General features: G+C 46.7%; 1 protein-coding gene across 1 annotated transcript in view; it reads left to right on the top strand.

Moving 5' to 3' along the window:
* Nucleotides 1-19,712, top strand: part of PLCB2 (phospholipase C beta 2) — a 60,445-nt gene that overhangs the window by 29,254 nt on the left and 11,479 nt on the right. The window contains exons 8-28 of the mRNA XM_026850228.1: nucleotides 215-294; nucleotides 932-985; nucleotides 3,361-3,436; nucleotides 4,007-4,107; nucleotides 4,790-4,956; nucleotides 5,154-5,300; nucleotides 5,615-5,772; nucleotides 7,899-7,981; nucleotides 8,378-8,462; nucleotides 9,851-10,022; nucleotides 10,834-10,931; nucleotides 11,673-11,769; nucleotides 12,682-12,766; nucleotides 13,164-13,288; nucleotides 14,317-14,471; nucleotides 14,909-15,073; nucleotides 16,170-16,269; nucleotides 16,539-16,643; nucleotides 17,651-17,736; nucleotides 17,834-17,930; nucleotides 19,566-19,619. Of these exons, the coding sequence (XP_026706029.1) occupies nucleotides 215-294; nucleotides 932-985; nucleotides 3,361-3,436; nucleotides 4,007-4,107; nucleotides 4,790-4,956; nucleotides 5,154-5,300; nucleotides 5,615-5,772; nucleotides 7,899-7,981; nucleotides 8,378-8,462; nucleotides 9,851-10,022; nucleotides 10,834-10,931; nucleotides 11,673-11,769; nucleotides 12,682-12,766; nucleotides 13,164-13,288; nucleotides 14,317-14,471; nucleotides 14,909-15,073; nucleotides 16,170-16,269; nucleotides 16,539-16,643; nucleotides 17,651-17,736; nucleotides 17,834-17,930; nucleotides 19,566-19,619 (2,290 nt within the window). The remainder of the gene's footprint in view (nucleotides 1-214; nucleotides 295-931; nucleotides 986-3,360; nucleotides 3,437-4,006; nucleotides 4,108-4,789; nucleotides 4,957-5,153; nucleotides 5,301-5,614; nucleotides 5,773-7,898; nucleotides 7,982-8,377; nucleotides 8,463-9,850; nucleotides 10,023-10,833; nucleotides 10,932-11,672; nucleotides 11,770-12,681; nucleotides 12,767-13,163; nucleotides 13,289-14,316; nucleotides 14,472-14,908; nucleotides 15,074-16,169; nucleotides 16,270-16,538; nucleotides 16,644-17,650; nucleotides 17,737-17,833; nucleotides 17,931-19,565; nucleotides 19,620-19,712) is intronic.

Below are 19,712 nucleotides of genomic sequence, written 5' to 3'. Positions count from 1 at the left end.
AGGGTTCAAGGCCAGGTTGGACGGGGCTTTGGGCAACCTGGGCTAGTGGAAGGTGTCCCTGCCCAGGGCAGAGGGGTGGGAGTGGATGGGCTTTAAGGTCCCTTTGCACCCAAATTGTTCTATGGTTCTGTGTCCTTTCCATGTTTGTTGCTTCATACTTTTTGGTGCAGTTCCATAATGCCCAACTGCCTCTGCCTTGTGTGTGTGTTCCCAGAGCTGGGCTGAGGATATTATGGCCATCGTTCGGAATCCCCTCACGTACAACGCTTCGCGGTACACCTTCCTAGAGAAAATGTAAGTGATTTCTGACAAATGTTGTTCTCTGAAACACTCGTGTACTGCCCTTCCTGTCTGTACTAGAAAGAAAAGGCTTCTTAGCATCCAGGTCCTTTGGCAGCCTCCGAAACAAGTCCTGTGTCAGCTCAGGAGCCCCAGGGCACAGGCAGGGGGTTGGTAGTTGGGCCATATGTTGCATGACAACTGCCTGACACAGAAGCCCTTGAGCCAGTCACACACACACGAGTGGTGTTAAACAGGCTGAAATGCTGAGCCTCAATTCTGTCTCCCACCACAGTCACAGCACTCACCCCAACAACGTGGTGCCTGTCTTTCTTTGCTCTGTAATGCTGTTTGGTTGGCAGCCTGGGATCGCTGAGAAATGCTAAATAATAGGAGATATCATTATCTCATGTTTACATCTTATGTTTCGGAGGAATCTTTCTGATACCTAAGCTGTTATAATTTGCCTGTTTCTCCTTCCTAAGAAACAGGAACAGGTTCTGTCTGAGATTAAGCTTATGGTCTGGAGGACCCTGATTTTGAATTAACTCTTAGATTGTTTTCCCAATTGCATATTTTTTTCTTTCTCCTTACTTGCTGGGACCTCTAAGATTGTACAAGTGCGTTTTTGCAATCTTGTTTGTTTTCACAGCCTGGTGAAGCTGAAGATGCAGCTCAATGCAGAGGGGAAGATTCCTGTTAGGAAGTGAGTATGGATATCTGTTTCATTGTGTGTTCAGTTAGACTAAGGCAGAGCAGCTGGTAAGAGGGTGGTTGCCCAGTGGCTTCAGCTGCCTGCTCCTGCCCTGAAGAGGTAGAGAGCATTCTTCTGGATTCAGGCCATGACAGGATTCCTGCTGCATCTGGGACGTAACTTGGGTCTGGAAAGGAGACCTTTTGTGGCCTTTATCGACAGCAAGACATTGCCTTAAACAGCCATGGATTTCACTTCCTAGCTGTTGCTGAGAAATAATCCACAAAAACAAGCCACTTTAGTAAAATTCCAATCACAGGTTGTTTTGCAAACCTGAGTTGAAAGGCAGATGAGGTGTAGGACTCATTTTACCTTTCATGTAAGGAGTTCTGTATAATAAAAGGAGAACTTTTTGCTTGACTTCCTAGCTGGCTTGAAGTAGGGGTCCATTGCTCCTCCTTGTCTCCTTTCTACACATGGGGTTGGCCTTGCACATCAGGGTAGGACTGCTTTTAGAATTAGCCAAGGCTGCTTTGCTGAAGCAAAGACCAGCCTATTACTTCTCCCCTGCACTGCCTGGCATGAGTCTAGAATTGATTTTTGTGCTGCTCAGTGTCTTCCCTAGTAAAACCACTCTCTGGCTGATCCTAGGGCTCCTCCATGCTAATTCAGCTCATGAATGAGTGAAAAAGGCTGCACTGCTGTGATCAATTCCCTTTTGGGTGCACAAATTATCTTTTGTTTTAAGAATAAGGACATGCAAATAGTGCATTTGTGACTATACAGTGGGAAGTTTTGAACCACTCTGCTTCGAGGTTTATGCAGCGTTACAGCATCACGAGAGGCAAGTGCTAATCACCTGTGATAAATATGGTACCCACTGCGTGCTATATTGCATAACGATTCTAGATTAAGTCTGTGCTGGCTAAATGGGCTCCTGGATGGTTGATCGTTATTCAACAATAAACATTTTTTGTTGTTTGTTTTCTAAACCACCAACCAGCAGAATTTCATTTTGTCAGAAAACAGTGTATTCATCAAAGGGCTTTTAAAAATGTATAAGTCTTTAATGAATAAGTCGCACTAGGGAAGAGTACTTTGAATTGATCTTTAAAATGCAAGCAAGGTAGCATTACTGCAGAGAGAAAACAGCTTATTCTTCTGAAATAAGCTAGGAAAAATATCTGGTACAGGCTGTACCTCTCTTCAGTGCCCTGGTTGGTCTTTCTTGCAGAGCACTATAAGTGCTTTACTGTGTAAAGCATTACATGATTAAATAGTCCAGATTAAGAGCCAGATTTATAAAAATATTCAGTATCTCCAGGTACAGGTATATGTAAGGCTTTCAAAACTCTGTCTGAATTCTTCAGAAAATTCCCCATAGCATCTGCCTTTCTCTTTAGACATTTAAATCCCTTTTGAATCATAACAAGAGTGCTGCAATTTTTGCCTTGCAAAGGGCAGCCTGGGAACTGATATGCCCCGAGTTTGCATAAGTCTGCTGCAGCTCCCGCTGAACACTTTTCCACCTGTCAACACACTTGGCACTTTTTGTTCCCCTTTTTGGCTGTGAGCAGCTGTGATGCCAGGAGCTTAATAGAGCTGACATCTAAATTTATCCACAGAGGAGACCTCATTGCTGCTGCCTGGGATGTTCTGAAAGCAGGGAGGGTTCAGCTATTGTTACTATTCCACAGTGCAGGCTGCTTTAAGCTGGATGCTTGACCAGTATGCAGGTTTCAAAACTGGAGGTGAGCTTTGGCTTCTGCAGCAGCAGACTTTGCTTTCATCATGTAGTAGGACACCGGATTCTTCACCTGTGTGATGAGTTTGCTCCTGGAATTCATGGAAAGCCTTTGGTTCCGGAAAACTCTGCCTTCTTTCAAAGCAGCAAACATGCACAGTGTTTGTTTGCTTTTTTTGAGCGTTGTCTTGACTACAAAGTTATTCCTTGCTACTGCCAGCTACCACATAGTGTCTTGTGGGGGGAGGCGTGCTGGGTAATTGGTGGCATGAGGCCTGCTACCCCGTGAGCACCTCCAGGAGGGCAGGGGAAGGGCAGTTGGGAGGGGATTTGAGAGTAAACTAATGCTGTTTAGTGACTGGGCTCTTCCAGAGTCCATAGTAGACATAGAGAACTTCTGTATTAAGGCAGCAGTCCTTAATAATCCACTGTAGGTTTGTGAGACTTGGTGTGTGAGTTACTCCCTTGGAGAAAGGCTGTCTGTCTTCTCTGGGTCATGTTTGCAGTCGTCTTGTCAGTCTCCTTTGCTGTGCATTTTGTGTGTCTTGCACTCTAGCTGCAGCTCCCAGCTGCCCAAACCCAGGCTTCCTGATTTCACTCCTGCTACGTTGTGGTGATTTTTTTTTTTTCCCTGTCTGGTCAGTATTTTTCAGATGTTTCCTGCAGACAGAAAGAGGGTAGAAGCAGCATTAAGTGCTTGTCATCTTCCAAAGGGCAAGGTAAGGGTTTCACTATGTAACCAAAAGTCTTGCTAGTTTGAAAATAATCGTTTTGCCTACCCTTGGCTATAAAAAATCATCAGCCCAGATTCAGTTGCTGTGAAGACTTTTCCTGACCAGTAGCTGCCATGCCTTAACCACAGGCCTGCTAGGATCAAATCTTACTGTTTGTAATGCTTGTGACTCCATCCCTTTCACTGTGTGGCACAAGCAGCGGCACATTCCCTCCACCTGTTTCACTGTCTGCTCTTTGAAGCAGCAGATCTGACAGTTAATCGTGGTGTTTCTGCCAACCCACAGAGTATGGTCCAGGCCTCTGATCACTGCATCAAGCTTCAGCTTTATACACTCAGATGAGAGGCACCAAGGGACAGTTGAAATAACTGTCCATTCTGAAATAAGGCATTATGGTGTGTCTCCACTCCACCCCTTCCCTCCCAAACACCTTGCCAGACGTTCCAGTTACCTCCTTGCATCGTCACAAAAACAAGTGCTGGGCTGTGGTTGTTAACAGAGAGGTCAATGCCATCACGGATTTGCAATACCAGTGTGTCTTTGTTGCATTCTCAGAATGATGCCATCAACCCAGAGGACTTCCCTGAAACCGTGTATAAAACTTTCCTCATGAATCTGTGTCCACGACCTGAGATTGATGAGATATTTACCTCACAGTAAGTTTCCCTCAAGCCACAGCAGAGAACTTGACCTCTTGTGGCAAAAGATAAGCAAAAAGGAGAGGCGAGATGATTCTATGCTGTGTGGCTTGTCTGGTCTCAAGCGTTAGACATGCAGGAACCCTGGTCGCAAAACACTGGCAGTGCACTTAACACTTTCACCCACAGCCTGGTTAAAAAGAATGAGACCTCACTGTGCCACAGGGACTCTTAAGGCTTGGTTCCAGGTCAACACTAGATGATGCTGCTGTGATACTGATTGTGGCTAGCCCCAGACAAAGCCACGTACAGCATGGCAACCATAAATCCTCACAAGTAACCAGTGACCTTTTTACTTTCAAGTAGCTAAATATGTGACTTCTTAAATGGCCTTGATTTCATAGAGCAAGCAATTTGGTGTGCTCTGAAATTCAAGTCCTGTCAAAGTTCAAGTCAGAGGCTCAAAATATGCTTTGTGCTTCCCTCAGTACAGCCTCTTCACAGTATTGAATTAGTGAGGAAGAAGAAAGGCCACAGTGGGCAGCATCATTTTTGGGAAAAAATGTAGACAAACCAGAGGTGTGTGGGTCCAGGGAGACAGACACCCATTGTTAACCTGAAGAAGGACCAGTCTTTTGTGAGAAGGTTTTCTGGGTAATACACAGGCCTCACCTGCTCCTCTGTAATTCTCTCACCTTAGCCACTTAAAGGCAAAGCCCTACATGACCAAAGAGCACTTGGCAAAGTTTATCAACAAGAAGCAGCGAGACTCTCGCCTCAATGACATCCTTTTCCCACCAGCCAAACCTGAGCAGGTGCAGAGCCTGATAGAGAAATATGAGCCCAGTGGGATTAACATCCAGAGAGGTGAGTCTTGTTCAGCCCTAAAGCCTCACTGTAGAGCTACTATGAAAAGTGCAAAGGATCTTGCACCTTCTGCTGCTCTGACTTTCCCAGGGACTGATCAGCCTGATTCTCACAAGTCCCTTTGTTGCACAGCATGGGTAAGGAGGTGCTAGAACCATTTTGTTTTGGTGCTATGAACTGGTTTGTTTTCCCTGTAGGGCAGTTGTCTCCGGAGGGGATGGTCTGGTTTCTCTGTGGCCCTGAGAACAATGTGATAGCCCTGGACAAATTGGTGCTGTACCAGGACATGACCCAGCCGCTCTCACACTACTTCATCAATTCATCACACAACACGTATCTAACAGGTACGGACCAGTCCAGGGTCTGCAGCGGCTCTGATGTGTACATGCCACCGCCAGGGAGGGGTGAGCAGTACTGACAGTTGGGCAGACATACCTGCCCTGGTTTTTGGAGGGCTGAGGGCTGTAACGTGCTCTGAGGAGCTTGGCACATAAATGCTGCGTAAAGAGGAAGAAATGTCACCCTGTAACCGAAACCTCCTTGTCAGTCTGCCACGTACACCTGCTCAAGGATGGCAGAGTTCTGTTGCTCCAGACAGAATCTGTCCCACACAAAGAGCTAACGTCGAGCCTCTCTCCTCTGCTCTGCTCCCCTCCAGCTGGTCAGTTTTCTGGTATCTCCTCTCCTGAAATGTATCGCCAGACGCTGCTGGCTGGCTGCCGCTGCGTGGAGCTGGATTGCTGGAAGGGCCGTCCCCCGGATGAGGAGCCGATCATCACTCACGGGTTCACCATGACAACTGAGATCCTCTTCAAGGTATGGAAAGTGTTTTCTCCATACGTGCTTTCCCCTGCTTGGGTTGAGACTGATCTCTGGCTGAGGGAACTGTCAAATGGATGGGCTGAGGGCAGAGATGCACAAGAGAAGATTGATGGCAGGGTGACAAGTGAATGAATATGTAGATAGAAGGAAAGATGATCAGATATGCAACACGTTGGAGTCTGTGTACAGTTTTGGAGTGGGAGGACCAGAAGAGAGGTTGTCAGTGGGGTGAAGTGAACAAATGAGGGAAATGCGGGCAGTGAGGTAGAAGCAATGGGGAGGTGGTTGAGTAGAGGTGCCTGTGTGCCCAGGGCTGTGCACCGAGATGGGTGTCTGGGCAGAAAACTGCACCAGAGCGGTGGCTTCATAGCTGGATGCAGATTGGAGAAACAAACAAGATGGCTTTTAGAAAACAAACTGTTAAAATGCATTTATCTTCTTACTGGTCTACAGCCAGTTTCTGTGGCTTACAGCCTCACATGGTGGGGCTTTGGAGGAACAGGTTTGAATTACTTCCTAATTACAGGAGTGTGGGGAATGTGTTTGGCAGAGCGGCTGCCCTCCAGCACGCTGGGCAGGTGCTTCCCCAGGGATGCAGCTCCTGGGCTTCAAAAGCACAGAGTGAAGCCTCTTCTGCCTTGGAAATGGGGTGTTTAACCACAGAAGTTACAAACAGCTTGCAGGTTAAAAATCAGTGCATTGCACTAATTTTTTTTTTCTGCACTCCTTTACACAGCTGCTGCCAACAGGCAGAGGCACTTTAGATTCTTTTTAAAGCTATTTATTCTTATGCTGTATCTTCCCCCGAGTTCCCGCACTTCACTATTACTAAAATATTTATGCGGGGGGGAAAAAAAAAGATCAGAGGTATTGTAATATTCAGTGCGAGTAATTTCCTAAATCCTGTAGTACCACTGCTGCTTTTTGCACAGCGGTTCACTACGGATAGGAGAACTAATGACAGCTGTAGCTGCTGTAATTGCAGAGTTCTGCTAAAGCACATGACTACCTCAAGGAAATTACAACCCGTTAACACAGAGTGTGCCCAGGCTTTAGTTTTACATAATATGTAGTTCTTTTCCCTCCACACCCCTCTCTTTTACCATTGCTTGTGACCTTTTAGTAGCTTTTTCTGTAGCTTCTCTTCCTCTGAACCTTGGAGGTTTCTGTGATAGAGTGCAAGTGGTCCATGGAGGAGCAGCTGTGGCGGCCTCCCTCAGTGCTCAGATCATGGCTGAACTGGGATTTGGGGAGCTGGAGACTGGAATTGCAAAGGAGGAAATGACACTTCTTTACCATGTCAATTATCAGCACCAGAAAAGAAAATAGTGGAAAGTTTGTGACAGTTTAACAGGGGCTTGGGGAAAATATGATTGTTTTTTCTTACATCATTAATGCTGAGAACGTTTCCATGGTATTTGCATTTGAAATGTCAGCACTGCTGGTTATTGAACATCTAGTTTGCTGCTAGACAGAAGGATTTTATAAGCAGGTGAAATTACAGAAAATTGGACAGGTTCAGAGGCAGGTACTGTGGTGGGTCGACCCTGGCCGGACACCAGGTGCCCCCCCAAAGCTGCTCTGTCACTCCCCTCCTCAGCTGGACAGGGGAGAGAAAATACAACAAAAGGCTCCTGGGTCGAGATAAGGACAGGGAGATCACTTGCCATTTACCATCATGGGCAAAACAGACTTAATGGGGAAATAGCAATTTAATTTGTTACCAATCAAATCAGAGTAGGGTAATGAGGAATACAACCAAATTTTAAAAATGCCTTCACACTGCTTCCTTTTTCCTGGGCTTAACTTTGCTCCCGATTTCTCTCCCTTCCCCAGCCCAGGGGGACAGGGGATGGGGGTTGCAGTCAGTTCATCACCTGTTCTTTCTGCTGCTCCTTCCTCCTCAGAGGGAGGACTCCTCACACTCCTCCCCTGCTCCAGCATGGGGTCCCTCTCACAGGAGACAGTCCTCCACAAACTTCTCCCTCATGAGTCTTTCCCACAGGCTGCAGCTCCTCATGAACTGTTCCAGCTCCTGACAATGAACAATTGGAGTGCATTCAGCTGTGTGTCTCTGACCTGTGTGCTGACCTTTTCTCTGACCTTTGCCTCTCATTTAGGATGCCATTGAGGCTATTGCAGAAAGTGCTTTTAAAACATCTCTCTACCCTGTCATCCTGTCCTTTGAGAACCACGTGGACTCGTGAGTATCTGGTGATGGGAGGAGTAGTGTTCTCTGGTGTCCAGAGCAGAAGGTATACAGGCCAGGGCTGGTGGGTTTTAAGTGAGTTCTTGAGCTGAAATGAAACATCAATTGAGATTTCTGAAGCAACTAGAGGGGGGTCAGAGCTGAAAGTTGAGCCATAAGCTGTAGAGTGAGAGTGACCACAGTTGTGCAGCAAAGGTTTTGGCTCGGGATGGCGGAGTATGAACAAATGGGAGTCGGCCTGGGAAGGGACTCCGGGATCTGGGTGGCTGGCTGGGTGAAGGCAATGGATGGTGTTATGGGTGGAGTCAAGTCTTGAGATGGCTGTTCTGCTAAGCTCTAGATTTGTGCATCTGTTTCCCTGTTCGCTTCTGCTTGGTCTGTGTTCATTAGGCCCAAGCAGCAGGCGAAGATGGCTGAGTACTGCCGAACCATATTTGGAGATATGCTGCTGACGGAGCCACTGGAAAAATACCCAGTAAGTGGAAGTTGTGGAAGGAGACTGGCTAAGAGGGAGGTCTTTCTGAAAAAACTGGTTACTCCTGGTGTGAGGAGATGCCACAACAGATTCAAGGACAGTGAAAGAGGAGATGATGCTGTGGACAGATAGGCCTGGTTCATAGGGCGAGCAGGATGGCAAGTGGAGGGAAGAACTCTCAGCTGCAGAGGTTTTCCTGAGCACTTGCCTGACTCTGCTCTTGTTTAACACCCTGTGACTTGAGTGCCTGTGGAGGCCAAGCTCCAGGGAGCCAAACCGTACCAGTTGTACCAAGAGGACACGGGACTGTTTCAGACCTGTTTCTTCCCAAAGCAAGTGCTGGCAAACAGGAACACGGGCTCAGTAGTGTTTCAGGCTCTTCTACCAATGTTTCTCAATCCTCCTCCCAGCCTGGAAATCCCCCCTTCCAGGCATAGACAGGCAGCTCAGCACCACGCATAGCTTTGTGCTCAGAATAGCTGAGTAAAGCTCCCACTCTGCTTGACCCAAGTCATCACCTCACTGGTCCAGGCAGGGATTTCTGTGGGCACCGTGATGTCTGTGGTGAACCCCACACACATTTGCTGCTCCAGCTGCCTTGGGAATGGACACCAATTTACAGATAACAGGCAGTGCCTGTGTTCTGCAAAGCACGAGGCAGTTCCTTGGCACACACAGCGGAGCAGGGAGCTGAGGCTACTAGCCCAAGCACCTAGTTTAAAGCCCAGAGATCGAAAGATGAGCTGAAAAGAAGCAGTGAGCAAACCTGACAGCTGCCCACTGCCAGACCCGTGTCCTTGTCCAAGCGCTAGGGAGAAATGGGCTGGGTGAGTGAGAAACAGTTCAGGGTATGAGCTAAATTATTACTAGGCCTCTTGGTATCTGTACAGGGTGTGCAGGTCTAGGAGCACCATCTGAATCACACATCCTTGTCTTGAGCCACCTACTCTGGGATCTTTTTTTCAAATCTGCTGCAGGCAGAGCATTTAAATATGGCCTGAGTGCTGATCTAGGACTGAGGCTGTGGGATAATGAGAGGAGGAGATGGAATGTGAAGACCAGAGGTGTGTGGATGCCTTCAGGCCATGTAGGTGGTTTTTTTTAGCTGTGATGCAGTATAGGTGGCTGGAAACAGCATGGCATGTGCAGGGAGCAGAACCTGAGAGGGGTAAAATGCTGGTCTGAAACAAGAAGTGAAGTCTTAGAAAAAAGGCTGCATATATATAGTGGGATATGCTGACAGATGGGGAAATTAAAGTGTACGGTGGGTGAGATGTGTCCTTGCACCAGTAAATGGACAGAGGAATGGTACTGGGAGGGGCAGGAGGGATGAGTGTTTGAAATCTGTCTTCATGGTGAAAATTCAGCATGAAGTTTATCTGTTGCAGCTGAAGCCAGGAGTTCCTCTGCCAAGTCCTAAGGATCTCTTAGGGAAAATCTTGATTAAGAACAAAAAGAACCAATCTGTATCTGGGAAGAGGCAGAACTCTTTGAAGAAAGGAAGGAATGTGGAACCAGAAGTCATTGAGCAGCCAACCCTTATGGATGCTGAAGATACTGGTATGTCTGAAGGGAAAATGGGACTGGTATAGCTAGATGAGCAGGTCTGGCCCACTGGAGACCTTCCAAATCACCCAATACTAGCTTGAGGCAAAGCAGTACTAGTTATTCATTCAGTTATCTCAAAAAGCAGCATAAGCTTGGAGGATAAATTAAATATTCAGAATATTTTCAAGCACTTTATTCCAACCAAAAGAGACGATCAACTTATGTCCTGCCCATCAGTCAACTCCTGCCTGCTCTGAGGTGTACGGCTGCAGGAGTTGGTAATTCACTAAGACATGCTGACTGGTGCTTTGATGGGAGGGGGGGTGATTTTTTTTTTTTTACTGCTTGTAGCTCTCCAATATCCACCAATTCATCATGGTCTAGTTCCTCACCCAGAGGGTCTTAGAGGTTTATCAAACCTCCAGCCCCACTGTCCTCCCTCCAGTCTCAAGGCTGTCACCTCTTGGGCTAAGGGAACCTGAGGTGGGACAGTGAACTTTCAGTCCCTGTCATGGCAGGAGCACATGAGGTCATACAAAGGTGAGTGCTGCTACAGAGCACCCAGAGATGGACAGTTGTTCCCATGTGTGTGTGACCTTGGTGGGGAAAACAGCGCTGTGACTGTCACTCCTGGGGTATGAGGGCAGCCTGCAGGGAGAATGACTTGGTCTCTTGAGCGCACTAGTTCACAATTGGATTTGGCTAATAAAATTGTATGATTCTGCCACTTATTGTTCCTGCATGCATGGATTGTGAGGTTCTGCAGGGCTCTCAGTGCTCGCAGTTTGCCGTGCCCCCCACTGATGTGGCTGTGTCTGCTTAGTCTGGGCAGGTGATGTGGCTGAAGAGGAACCAGAGGAAGAGGATGAACATCTCGGGAACCTGGATGAAGAGGAAATTAAAAAGATGCAGTCAGATGAGGTACTGTCACTGTTGTTTCTGTTCCTTTTCTGTTGGTTGGTTTTGGTTTTTTTCTGGCCTGTTTTTTGCTGGGGCCTCACCATATTGAATAGAGATGAATCCAAAATGCAAAGGGGAATGAACTGTGCTAGGACCGATCAGGGACTTTCTTTCCCTCATGCAACACAACTTTTGTGGGAGAAACTGAATAATATAAATGATGTTGCAAGTGTAGAGAATATGGCAGCAGAGTTGTTATTACTGACTCTGGCTTTGATATTTTGCATGACTGGGAGATAACTCTCTGCCTTCAGGGTATTTGGAGAGGCTTAGCCTTAGTCTGGTAAAAGTTGTTACCAAAACATGAGGTGCTGCTCCTGAAGGAGGCAGGAAATCAGCATTCCCTTGAATAAAAAAATCCATTTCCCATTTCCATCTCTGTAGTGTCACTCGGAGAGTTGGGAAAACAATGTCTCTGCATTGTCCCATCCTCTGTGCTTTGAGAGGTTAAAGAGATCCTGGTCTTCTGTGCTGACTGATACCTCTCTGTATGCCTTGCTTTCAATTTTTGCAAAGCTACCTAGAAACTCTGTGCCCCTGACTGCACTGCCCACAGTGTAGGACCAGGAGGCCAAAGAAACTGGTGTGCTGTGGTCAGAGCAGCTACTGAAGCCCTCTGGTTGTGAAGCCCAGGTGTGTTTTGTTTCCTCTCTAGCACAGGTCTCTTCATCTGCCTTCTCTTGGATTTTGTTTTCGGTTCAGGGCACTGCTGGTTTGGAAGTGACAGCCTACGAGGAGATGTCCAGCCTAGTTAATTATATACAGCCCATCAAATTTGACTCCTTTGAAGTCTCGGCCCGTAAGTCAAACTGTCCTTTCAGAACCCCAGGTATTTCTACTTGGCCAGGCCACTAGTGCTTTCAGATGCTGCTGTTCTCCACCTGCCTTAGTGATTTCCTCTCACCCATTTTCTGTCCTGTTCTCTCCCTCCCTCCTACAACACACGTGGTCACAAACACTTTCCTTCTGCCCTCCTCCCTGTAGTAAGAAATTGGTGAGGAGGAGACAGGGAGATGCCTGATCCTGCTCCCAGTTACATGAGTGAGGATGAAAAGTACTGTCCTCTAGACTGTTTCATCTCTGTGGGCTTGTTTTGCTGCTTCTGGGGGCAGGGTTGAGCCCAGCTTTTCTCAATGGGTGTGACTGACCTTCCTTTTCTGTGGTGATTGGACAGAGAAACATCTGAAGCACTGAAAATACATGCAATTTCTTTATACACAATAGGTTCCTCTAAACAGTTCCCACATTTAGGTCTATCTTTGAGCTGATTTGATTGAAGGAAAAGAAAAAAATAACGGAGAAGGGGAAACTTGACGAAATAAAGAACTTTGGGCAAGACTGAATATTTGGATTTACTTGGATCTAAAACTCCAGGCAGAAGCTATTCTTTAAATATCACTGAATTTAGGAAGAGAGGGAAAAATTATTGCCATCTAAGCTTTACAAGCCAATTCTGTCAGTACTCCATGAAGTTCCTGTCCTGTAGTGCACAACCATTGTCTCCCTGATAAACATAAATCACCTTTTTTGGAGTATTATTCTTCAGTCCCTTTTCAAGGGACCAGAGGAAGGTAAACTGCCTTGATAGGAAACAGTATCTGGTAGAAAGTGGGAGTAAACAGGCCAAGTGTTTCTTGGGTCCCTCAGTCCCCGAACACAGACTGGGGGCTGGGCATGCCTGCCTTCTAACAGGCTTATCTCCTGTTTCTAGAGAAGAACCGGAGTTATGTCATCTCTTCCTTTACGGAGCTGAAGGCTTACGATCTCCTAACCAAGTTCCCCATGCAGTTTGTGGAGTATCCTTTTGACAGCCTTTGTCCAGTGTACTTGGCTGTATGGAGTGTGAGAAGTAACTGAAGCTTGGGTAAGGCTGGGGCATCTCCAACTGGCTTCTGGTTTCAGGACCTGGTGGGCTCTTTCTCAGAGATACAAAGTGCGGGTGGGACATAGGATTTTCCCAGAAGACTTGGGGGCTGTTCACAGAGCTCCTTGACAGGATGCATCCTGCTGTGATGAACGCCAAGGCTGCCAGGTCCTTGTCCTTAAGTGGGAAGGGTACAGGAAAGGAGCCTGGTGTTGCCAGGGCCTCTCTTACTGCTGGAAAGCTCTGAGCAATTCATGATCTGAATACATGAGCCAGCCCCAGAGTACACACAGAGTGCTCCAGACTTGTTTCCAATAGAGCAACTGTAGATATAACAAGCGACAGATGAGCCGGATCTACCCCAAAGGCACCCGGATGGACTCCTCCAATTACCTGCCCCAGATGTTCTGGAACGTCGGCTGTCAGATGGTGGCACTCAACTTCCAGACCATGGGTGAGTGTCACATCATCCTCCAGCCTCTGCGTGGCTGTGGCCATGTGCTCGTGTTTGCTGTCTCCTCCTCCACTCCTGTGTCCTGGAATGCATTTATTCTGTGTGCCTTCTCCCAGAGGGGTGCTGATCTTTGACTCTCTCTCCCACAGACCCAAAGCACATTTTTTAGGCCCAGCACAAACCTGGCACAGAGTGTCCAGGACACCAGGCCTACACCTGTGTGCATACACACGTGCACAGACCTGCTGTCATCCAGTGGCTGGGTACCCTGATGTCAGACTAAGTTCACGTGTTCACGGGTGCCTCAGAAGCTCCCTCTTCCCCTGAGCTGCTGCTGCTTTTGCACAGCAGCAGGCCTGGCTCTGTCTGCCTGCAGAACTGGCCTGTCTGTGCTATTATTTCCAGCATTTTGCCCTGAGTAGGGAAGAAGGGCCTTTCCTTGCTGCACAACCAGCATGAGAAGGAAAGAACAGCCTCCAGAGAAAGTTGTTCTTTTCCCCTTTCCTCAGAGGAGTATCTTACATATAGAGAGTGTAGGAGACTAGCTGTAGCATCAGCAGGAGAGAAAAAGAAACCACTTTTAAAGGGAGAGAGTGAGAGATTGGTTATGGAGAGAACATCGTTTTGAAGGCAGGTGCAGAAACCACAAGACTGTTCTCAAAAGAAATGGCAGAGCAGGAGATGGACTGAGAGGAGGCCCAAAGTAAAGGGCTAAAGAGTAGAGGGGTTCAGGAAACTATTTACTTCACACCCAAAAATAGCAGGTACTTCTAAAAGTAGGTTTTAATTTAGTTCTATCCATGACTTGTGGTGCAATCATAAGCAAACCACTTACCTTTCTTACAACAGCTGCTGTAATATTTTTTCCCTGTAGGGTGCTGAGAGGCTTAATTAGTTTTTGAAATGGCTTTGTGAGCCTTTGGCTAGCAGGGGCTGTAACAGTACAGCATCTTTCAGCTTGCTCGTAGCATGCAAACCACCTGATGAGGTCCCACAGAAATTTTTCTCGTTGTGTTCCTCTGTCTCAGATGTCCCCATGCAGCAGAACATGGCTCTGTTTGAGTTCAATGGCCAGTGTGGCTACCTGCTCAAGCATGAATTCATGCGGCGTCCAGACAAGCAGTTTGACCCCTTCTCTGTGGACCGCATTGACGTAGTGGTGGCCAGTACCCTGTCTGTCACGGCAAGTACAAACCAGGGTGCTGCTCCTCCCCAGGCAGCCAGTTCCTGGCACCACGTACACAACTGGCATCTGTCCCTGCTATTTATTACCCAGTGGAGTTCTTAGTGGCAAATGAACCCAGAGAGTCCTGTGGGAGAGTGTTACCATAGCAACTTCCAGTCTTTTCACTATTTTAAATTAATCATAATCGCATGAAAATGGAAAATTAGCATCTGCCACAGAGAAGAAGCCAAGGCTGTGATGATGGGGAGGGAGGAGGTTGGAGGAAGTGCTGGAGCAAGAAACATGGGTGGAGGTAAAAAAAAGCCTATTGTGTCCTGGAAGCTGCAGGAGAAAAGATGTTCTGGGGTGGGAGAGTGACTTTGAGGGGAGGGTGTGAGTGGGTGGTTCTGGTTTATTCTTTTCAGCAGTTGCTGATTATTTCTGCTTGTTCATAGATCCTCTCTGGTCAGTTCCTCTCCGACCGCAGCGTGAAGACATATGTGGAAGTAGAGCTGTTCGGGTTGCCAAGGGACACAAAGCGCAAATACAGAACCAAGCTGACCTCCACTGCCAATTCCATTAACCCTGTATGGAAAGAGGAGGCTTTTGTTTTTGAAAAGGTAATAACATTTGATGGTAATTTAGACAGAATTCTTAAAGATGCTGTTGGCCACAAGCACTGCCTCTTGAGAGGTCGGTGCCCACAGAAGGGGCTCCTCTCTGGAGATCTCAGTCATGGCTTTAGACACACGAGGTGTTACGTGTTGCCCTCTTAGATAACAACTGAACAACAATATCCAAACCAGCTCTCATTGACAAGGGGTAGCTGGGGACATTTCTGGAAATAACAGGCATCAGAAGTCTCCCATTTGTGCTGCACTTCAGACTGAATTGACTAATCAGCTTTGAAAACTTCAAGCACCAGGAAGCAGAAAGGAACTGGATGTCTGTGGTGAAACTGTAAATGAGACACAGACAAAACTGGAGGGGGAGTGGGACCAGTGGGAAGTTTTCAGTTGTGCCTGAATACAGAAAGCTGCCCTGTTTGTCCATAAGAATTCAGTGGTCACTAATCCAGCTACAGGGTCCAGGGAAGTTAAGTCCAAGGTGATAGTAATGTTTGGCCTTTCTGCAGGAAATTACAAAGGCAAAATGCCCGATTCATCTCTCTCAAGCACACTGTGAAACAGCAGATATTTTCAGCCTACTTGGGATGCGGTAGTTAAATATTATCCTCATTTCAGAAAACACTTTTCAGGCGACAGTTCTGGCAGAATAATTTTTAGTTCATTTTATGGCAGAAGATGATGGGGGAGGAGGGAAGCAAGAGCCCTCATGGCAAAGTTACCGTGCTTGCTAAATTATCCTTCTAAGCTGATTCCCTTCTCTGGTGAACCGCTTCATGGAACCTGTGGTTTGAAGAATTTGCTGCCCCATTTTTTCTTTAGGTAAACTGCCCTCCTGTGATCCTCTGCAGTCTCTCCTCTGAGGTGTGTTTTGTGGAGTTTCTGTGAATTCAGTTATGTCTGTGATAAACTGTAGCATTACATTACAAGATGCAGAAATAGGCAGTGACTTCCTTGGAGTGATGGCATCGTTTTGTTGGAAGGAGGAGAGAGTAAAGTCTTGCTTAGTAAAGTCTTGCTTCGTAAAGCTACTCTGCTGTTAGGAATTAGAGGGGAGAACACCTGTGCCTGACTCTGTTTTTTCCCTTAGATCATGATGCCCGAGCTGGCGTCTCTCAAAATCGTGGCTTGGGAGGAAGGAGGGAAGTTCATTGGTCATCGTATCATTCCAGTTATTGCAGTGCACTCAGGTAAATTTTGTGGAAATTTCTTCAGCTTTTGTGCCCTTGAGATGTATCCATTGGAAGCTGTAAGGAAGATAAGAACATCTGCATATTTTGCTACTTAATCTCCACTCCTGTAGGCAGTGGAGCCTTCACATCCATCCTGTTACAGCCTTGCCTTAATTCCATAATAATATTCACCGTGTCCTCCTGTAAAGAGAGACTTTTACTATTGGAGCACCCTGCCGAGCAGGGACAGATGCTGTCAGCTGACCTCTTCTGCTTCCCATTTTCAGGTTATCACCACGTTTGTCTCCGCAGTGAAAGCAACATGCCTCTGACCATGCCTTCCCTCTTTGTGTACTTGGAAGTAAAGGACTATGTTCCTGATGCCTGGGCAGGTACTGCGCCTGCGAGCGTGCGGCGGGTGCTCTGCCTTTGTCCAAACTGTGATCCAGAAGCATTTTCCCAGCCTGGGGGGTGCCTTCCTACTGCACCCTTAATTCCTTGATAGGGTGGGACTGGAGTGCCTGCCACCATCCTGCACACCCTCACTTCCACCAGTAGAGAATGACTACTTGCACTGGGACTGGGACTGGTTCCCAGTATGGCCGAGGCAGCGTGCCTGTGGTGCAGCACTGATGTGACTGTCTCTCTGGTTTGGAATGGGTCAGGCTTTTTACTCCTTTTGTTCAGAGGCAGGGAGAGGTTTCGTTGAGTGATGAGGCGATAACTATCGGGGACTGACAAGAACAGGGTTTTAGGGAGCACAGGAGCTTTGTTCTTCCCTGTTTGAAGCGAGGGAGGTTCTTGCTGGTATGGAGATAGAGCTTTCTTCCTTTTAAAAGGGGATGGTCAGAGAGCAGAATCAGGAAAGAAGACCCACTGGAGCTGTTAGCAGTGAAACTTCAACAATCATGAACAAGGTCATGCAGAGTGTAACAGCATCAGCTGCAGAAGTTTATGTGAATACTTCACGTTTACTCTCTCCTGCCCTGTTCATACAAATAAACCTAATTCACAGGGAAATCCTGTGAAATTGATGAGTTTAACACATAATGATAAAAAAGACCAGGTTTATACAGCATTGGACTGGAACTGGAGCAAGGAGCTGTCCAGGTTAGAAAAGTCTTAACCTGGTTTTGGATTCTGGGAGCAGTATGCTCTTCTCAGGTTCATAGAGCTGCCTGGAACATCACTTGTGAGCCCTCATCTGTAGATGGGACTGAGGTGAAGATGGTTCTCTCCCTCTGTGCTGTCAGGGAGAAGCTTGTTTCAAGTAAAGAGTACAAATATCCCTTGGCCACAATTCCCTGTCCTAGGCCAGGAAGGAGAGCAGAAGGCAAGGAAAATCAGAGTGCAAGGAGTTATTTGATAATCCAAGCAAAGCCCTCTTCTTTGTTTCTAGATCTGACTATTGCTCTCTCCAACCCCATTAAGTTCTTCAGTCTGCAAGACAAGAGATCAGTCAAGCTAAAAGATGGCTCAGTGGAGGTAAGTTTGTCCAAGTTCTGTCATTGTCTCTAAAACATGCTGCATGGATTCAGCCTGAAATAATAGAGCTCTGATTTACTTCTGATCTTTGTTTTAGAGGCTTGGCACACCGAGAAACTTCCCATCTGCTGAAACTAACGGGATGCCAGACTCCACTGGGAAATTCAGCATTCCTCTTTCAAATGGGCCTGCAGGTAAAGCTATGGGTGTGGGGTGAGCTAAAAGTGGAAGGGAAAGCCTGTACACTCAAAAGCCCAGAAAGAGCCAGTGCTGGAGGGTGGAGATTCTTGGTAATGGGGTCAGAACTATCAGGGCAAGTCACCAGCGTAAATTCTGGTGCTTGTCATTAATGGCAAGGGCTGTAAGTATCCCCTGACTCAGGCTGAAGTGAGTGTGGTGTTCATACTGTTTATGCTCCACATCAGAAAAGTAATGTCAGGTACCTACTGAGAACACCAGGGAACAAGCTGAAAGCCCAGCAGCGTGAACTTCATCTTCCGCTCACGGCAGGGCTGCAATTCCCATGCTACCTATTGCACCTCTGCTGAGGATGCAGGTAGAGGACCTCAGTTTTTCAGGTTCAGCACAGAGTTCCCTGAAGATAACTGTGTTAAGAGGGAACCGCTGTCCAAGGAAGAAGCGGGCTGGGGCAGAGGTGTAGCCTCTCATCTTGAGTGTGAAACTGGGGGGTTGATACTGATTTTGGGCAAAGACCTGATAATTCTGGATATTTGCGAGACAAAGGTTTTAAGATCTGGCTTGGTTTTGTCCCATAATACCTCACTGCTCTTCACTACTTTGTTCTTTTCAAGGGTTTCTTTCTGGAGATTACTGTTGATTTCTGACATTTAAAGTATGTTTAGATCCCTTGAAAACTCTCTTATCTTGTGAAATGGCACTTGCACCAGAGTCCAGTAGTATAATACTTGGGAGCTTTAGAGATCAGTAATTTTATTCATCAGCTCAAATGAACACCAAGCTCTTTATAAGATCCACTGCAAGTTCAGAGAGAACAGGTTCCCCATCTGGTATTCTGTGAGAATGGAAACGGAGCAGTCCTGTGCTTTGACTGCTAGATTAAATGGGGACCTATTTACATAACAAGGGCAGAAACTACTTGAACTCTGAGTGGTCACGTGAACTGGAAAAAGGTTATGGATTTGCTTCCACAGAAATGAAAACACAAAGTGTTTATTACTAGGTTTAAAGAAACTCTAGCAGAGAAAGATCTTCCTAACACTGTTTACTCCTTTCATACCAGCATCTTCTTGGCCTGCAAAACAAGTCAACAAACTTTAAAGGTGTAGGATTGGTGAAAGTGCATCTGAGGAATGTTCCTCAAACATGCTTCTAATGCAAATTAATTGATAATTTCAGGTTAGGTAAAAGCATGTCCCCCCCATACACATAATTATCTCATTCTCTTCCATTATGTTTTATAGTAATTGACAGCTAATCAGTATTTTTTCCATATTAACTGTATCAGTGTGGTTAGAGTCCTTTCAAATATGTTGGTATAAAAACAATCAGTTTTCCCAAATTTCACAGCAGATCATCAAACCAAGGCTATGTGAGCCAAATCACCACTGGAATATTTAGCTAATACAAAGCAAATGCTCTTTCTCTCTGGCAAGGCAGAGAATCTGTTCCTTTCTGCTGTGCCTGTTAAAGTTCCCAAGCGCTTAAGCATCTCAGCAGCTTAACAATTTCCTTTGTATTCACACCAACATCCTACATGTGGCCTGTGTACTTGATGAGCTCTCCACTACCCGTTTTCAACTCAAAGATCCAAGATAGAACATAAACAGGAACCTCTTTTGTGATTTCAGGAGCTGCAGCGTTTGCCAGGGACGAGAACGTGCTAGAAGTGACGCAGATGGCAGGTAACTCCCCTCATGCTGCTCACACGGGCTGAGGCCCTGCTGCTCATTGTACACTCCCTCTCTGCCCCGTTTCTGACCAGGAGAGAGATGAAG

The sequence above is a fragment of the Athene cunicularia genome (assembly GCF_003259725.1).
Source record: "Athene cunicularia isolate RWA chromosome 5 unlocalized genomic scaffold, athCun1 chr5_part2, whole genome shotgun sequence".
NCBI classification, from domain to species: Eukaryota; Metazoa; Chordata; class Aves; order Strigiformes; family Strigidae; genus Athene; species Athene cunicularia.
This window is presented reverse-complemented; position numbering and strand designations above follow the sequence as displayed.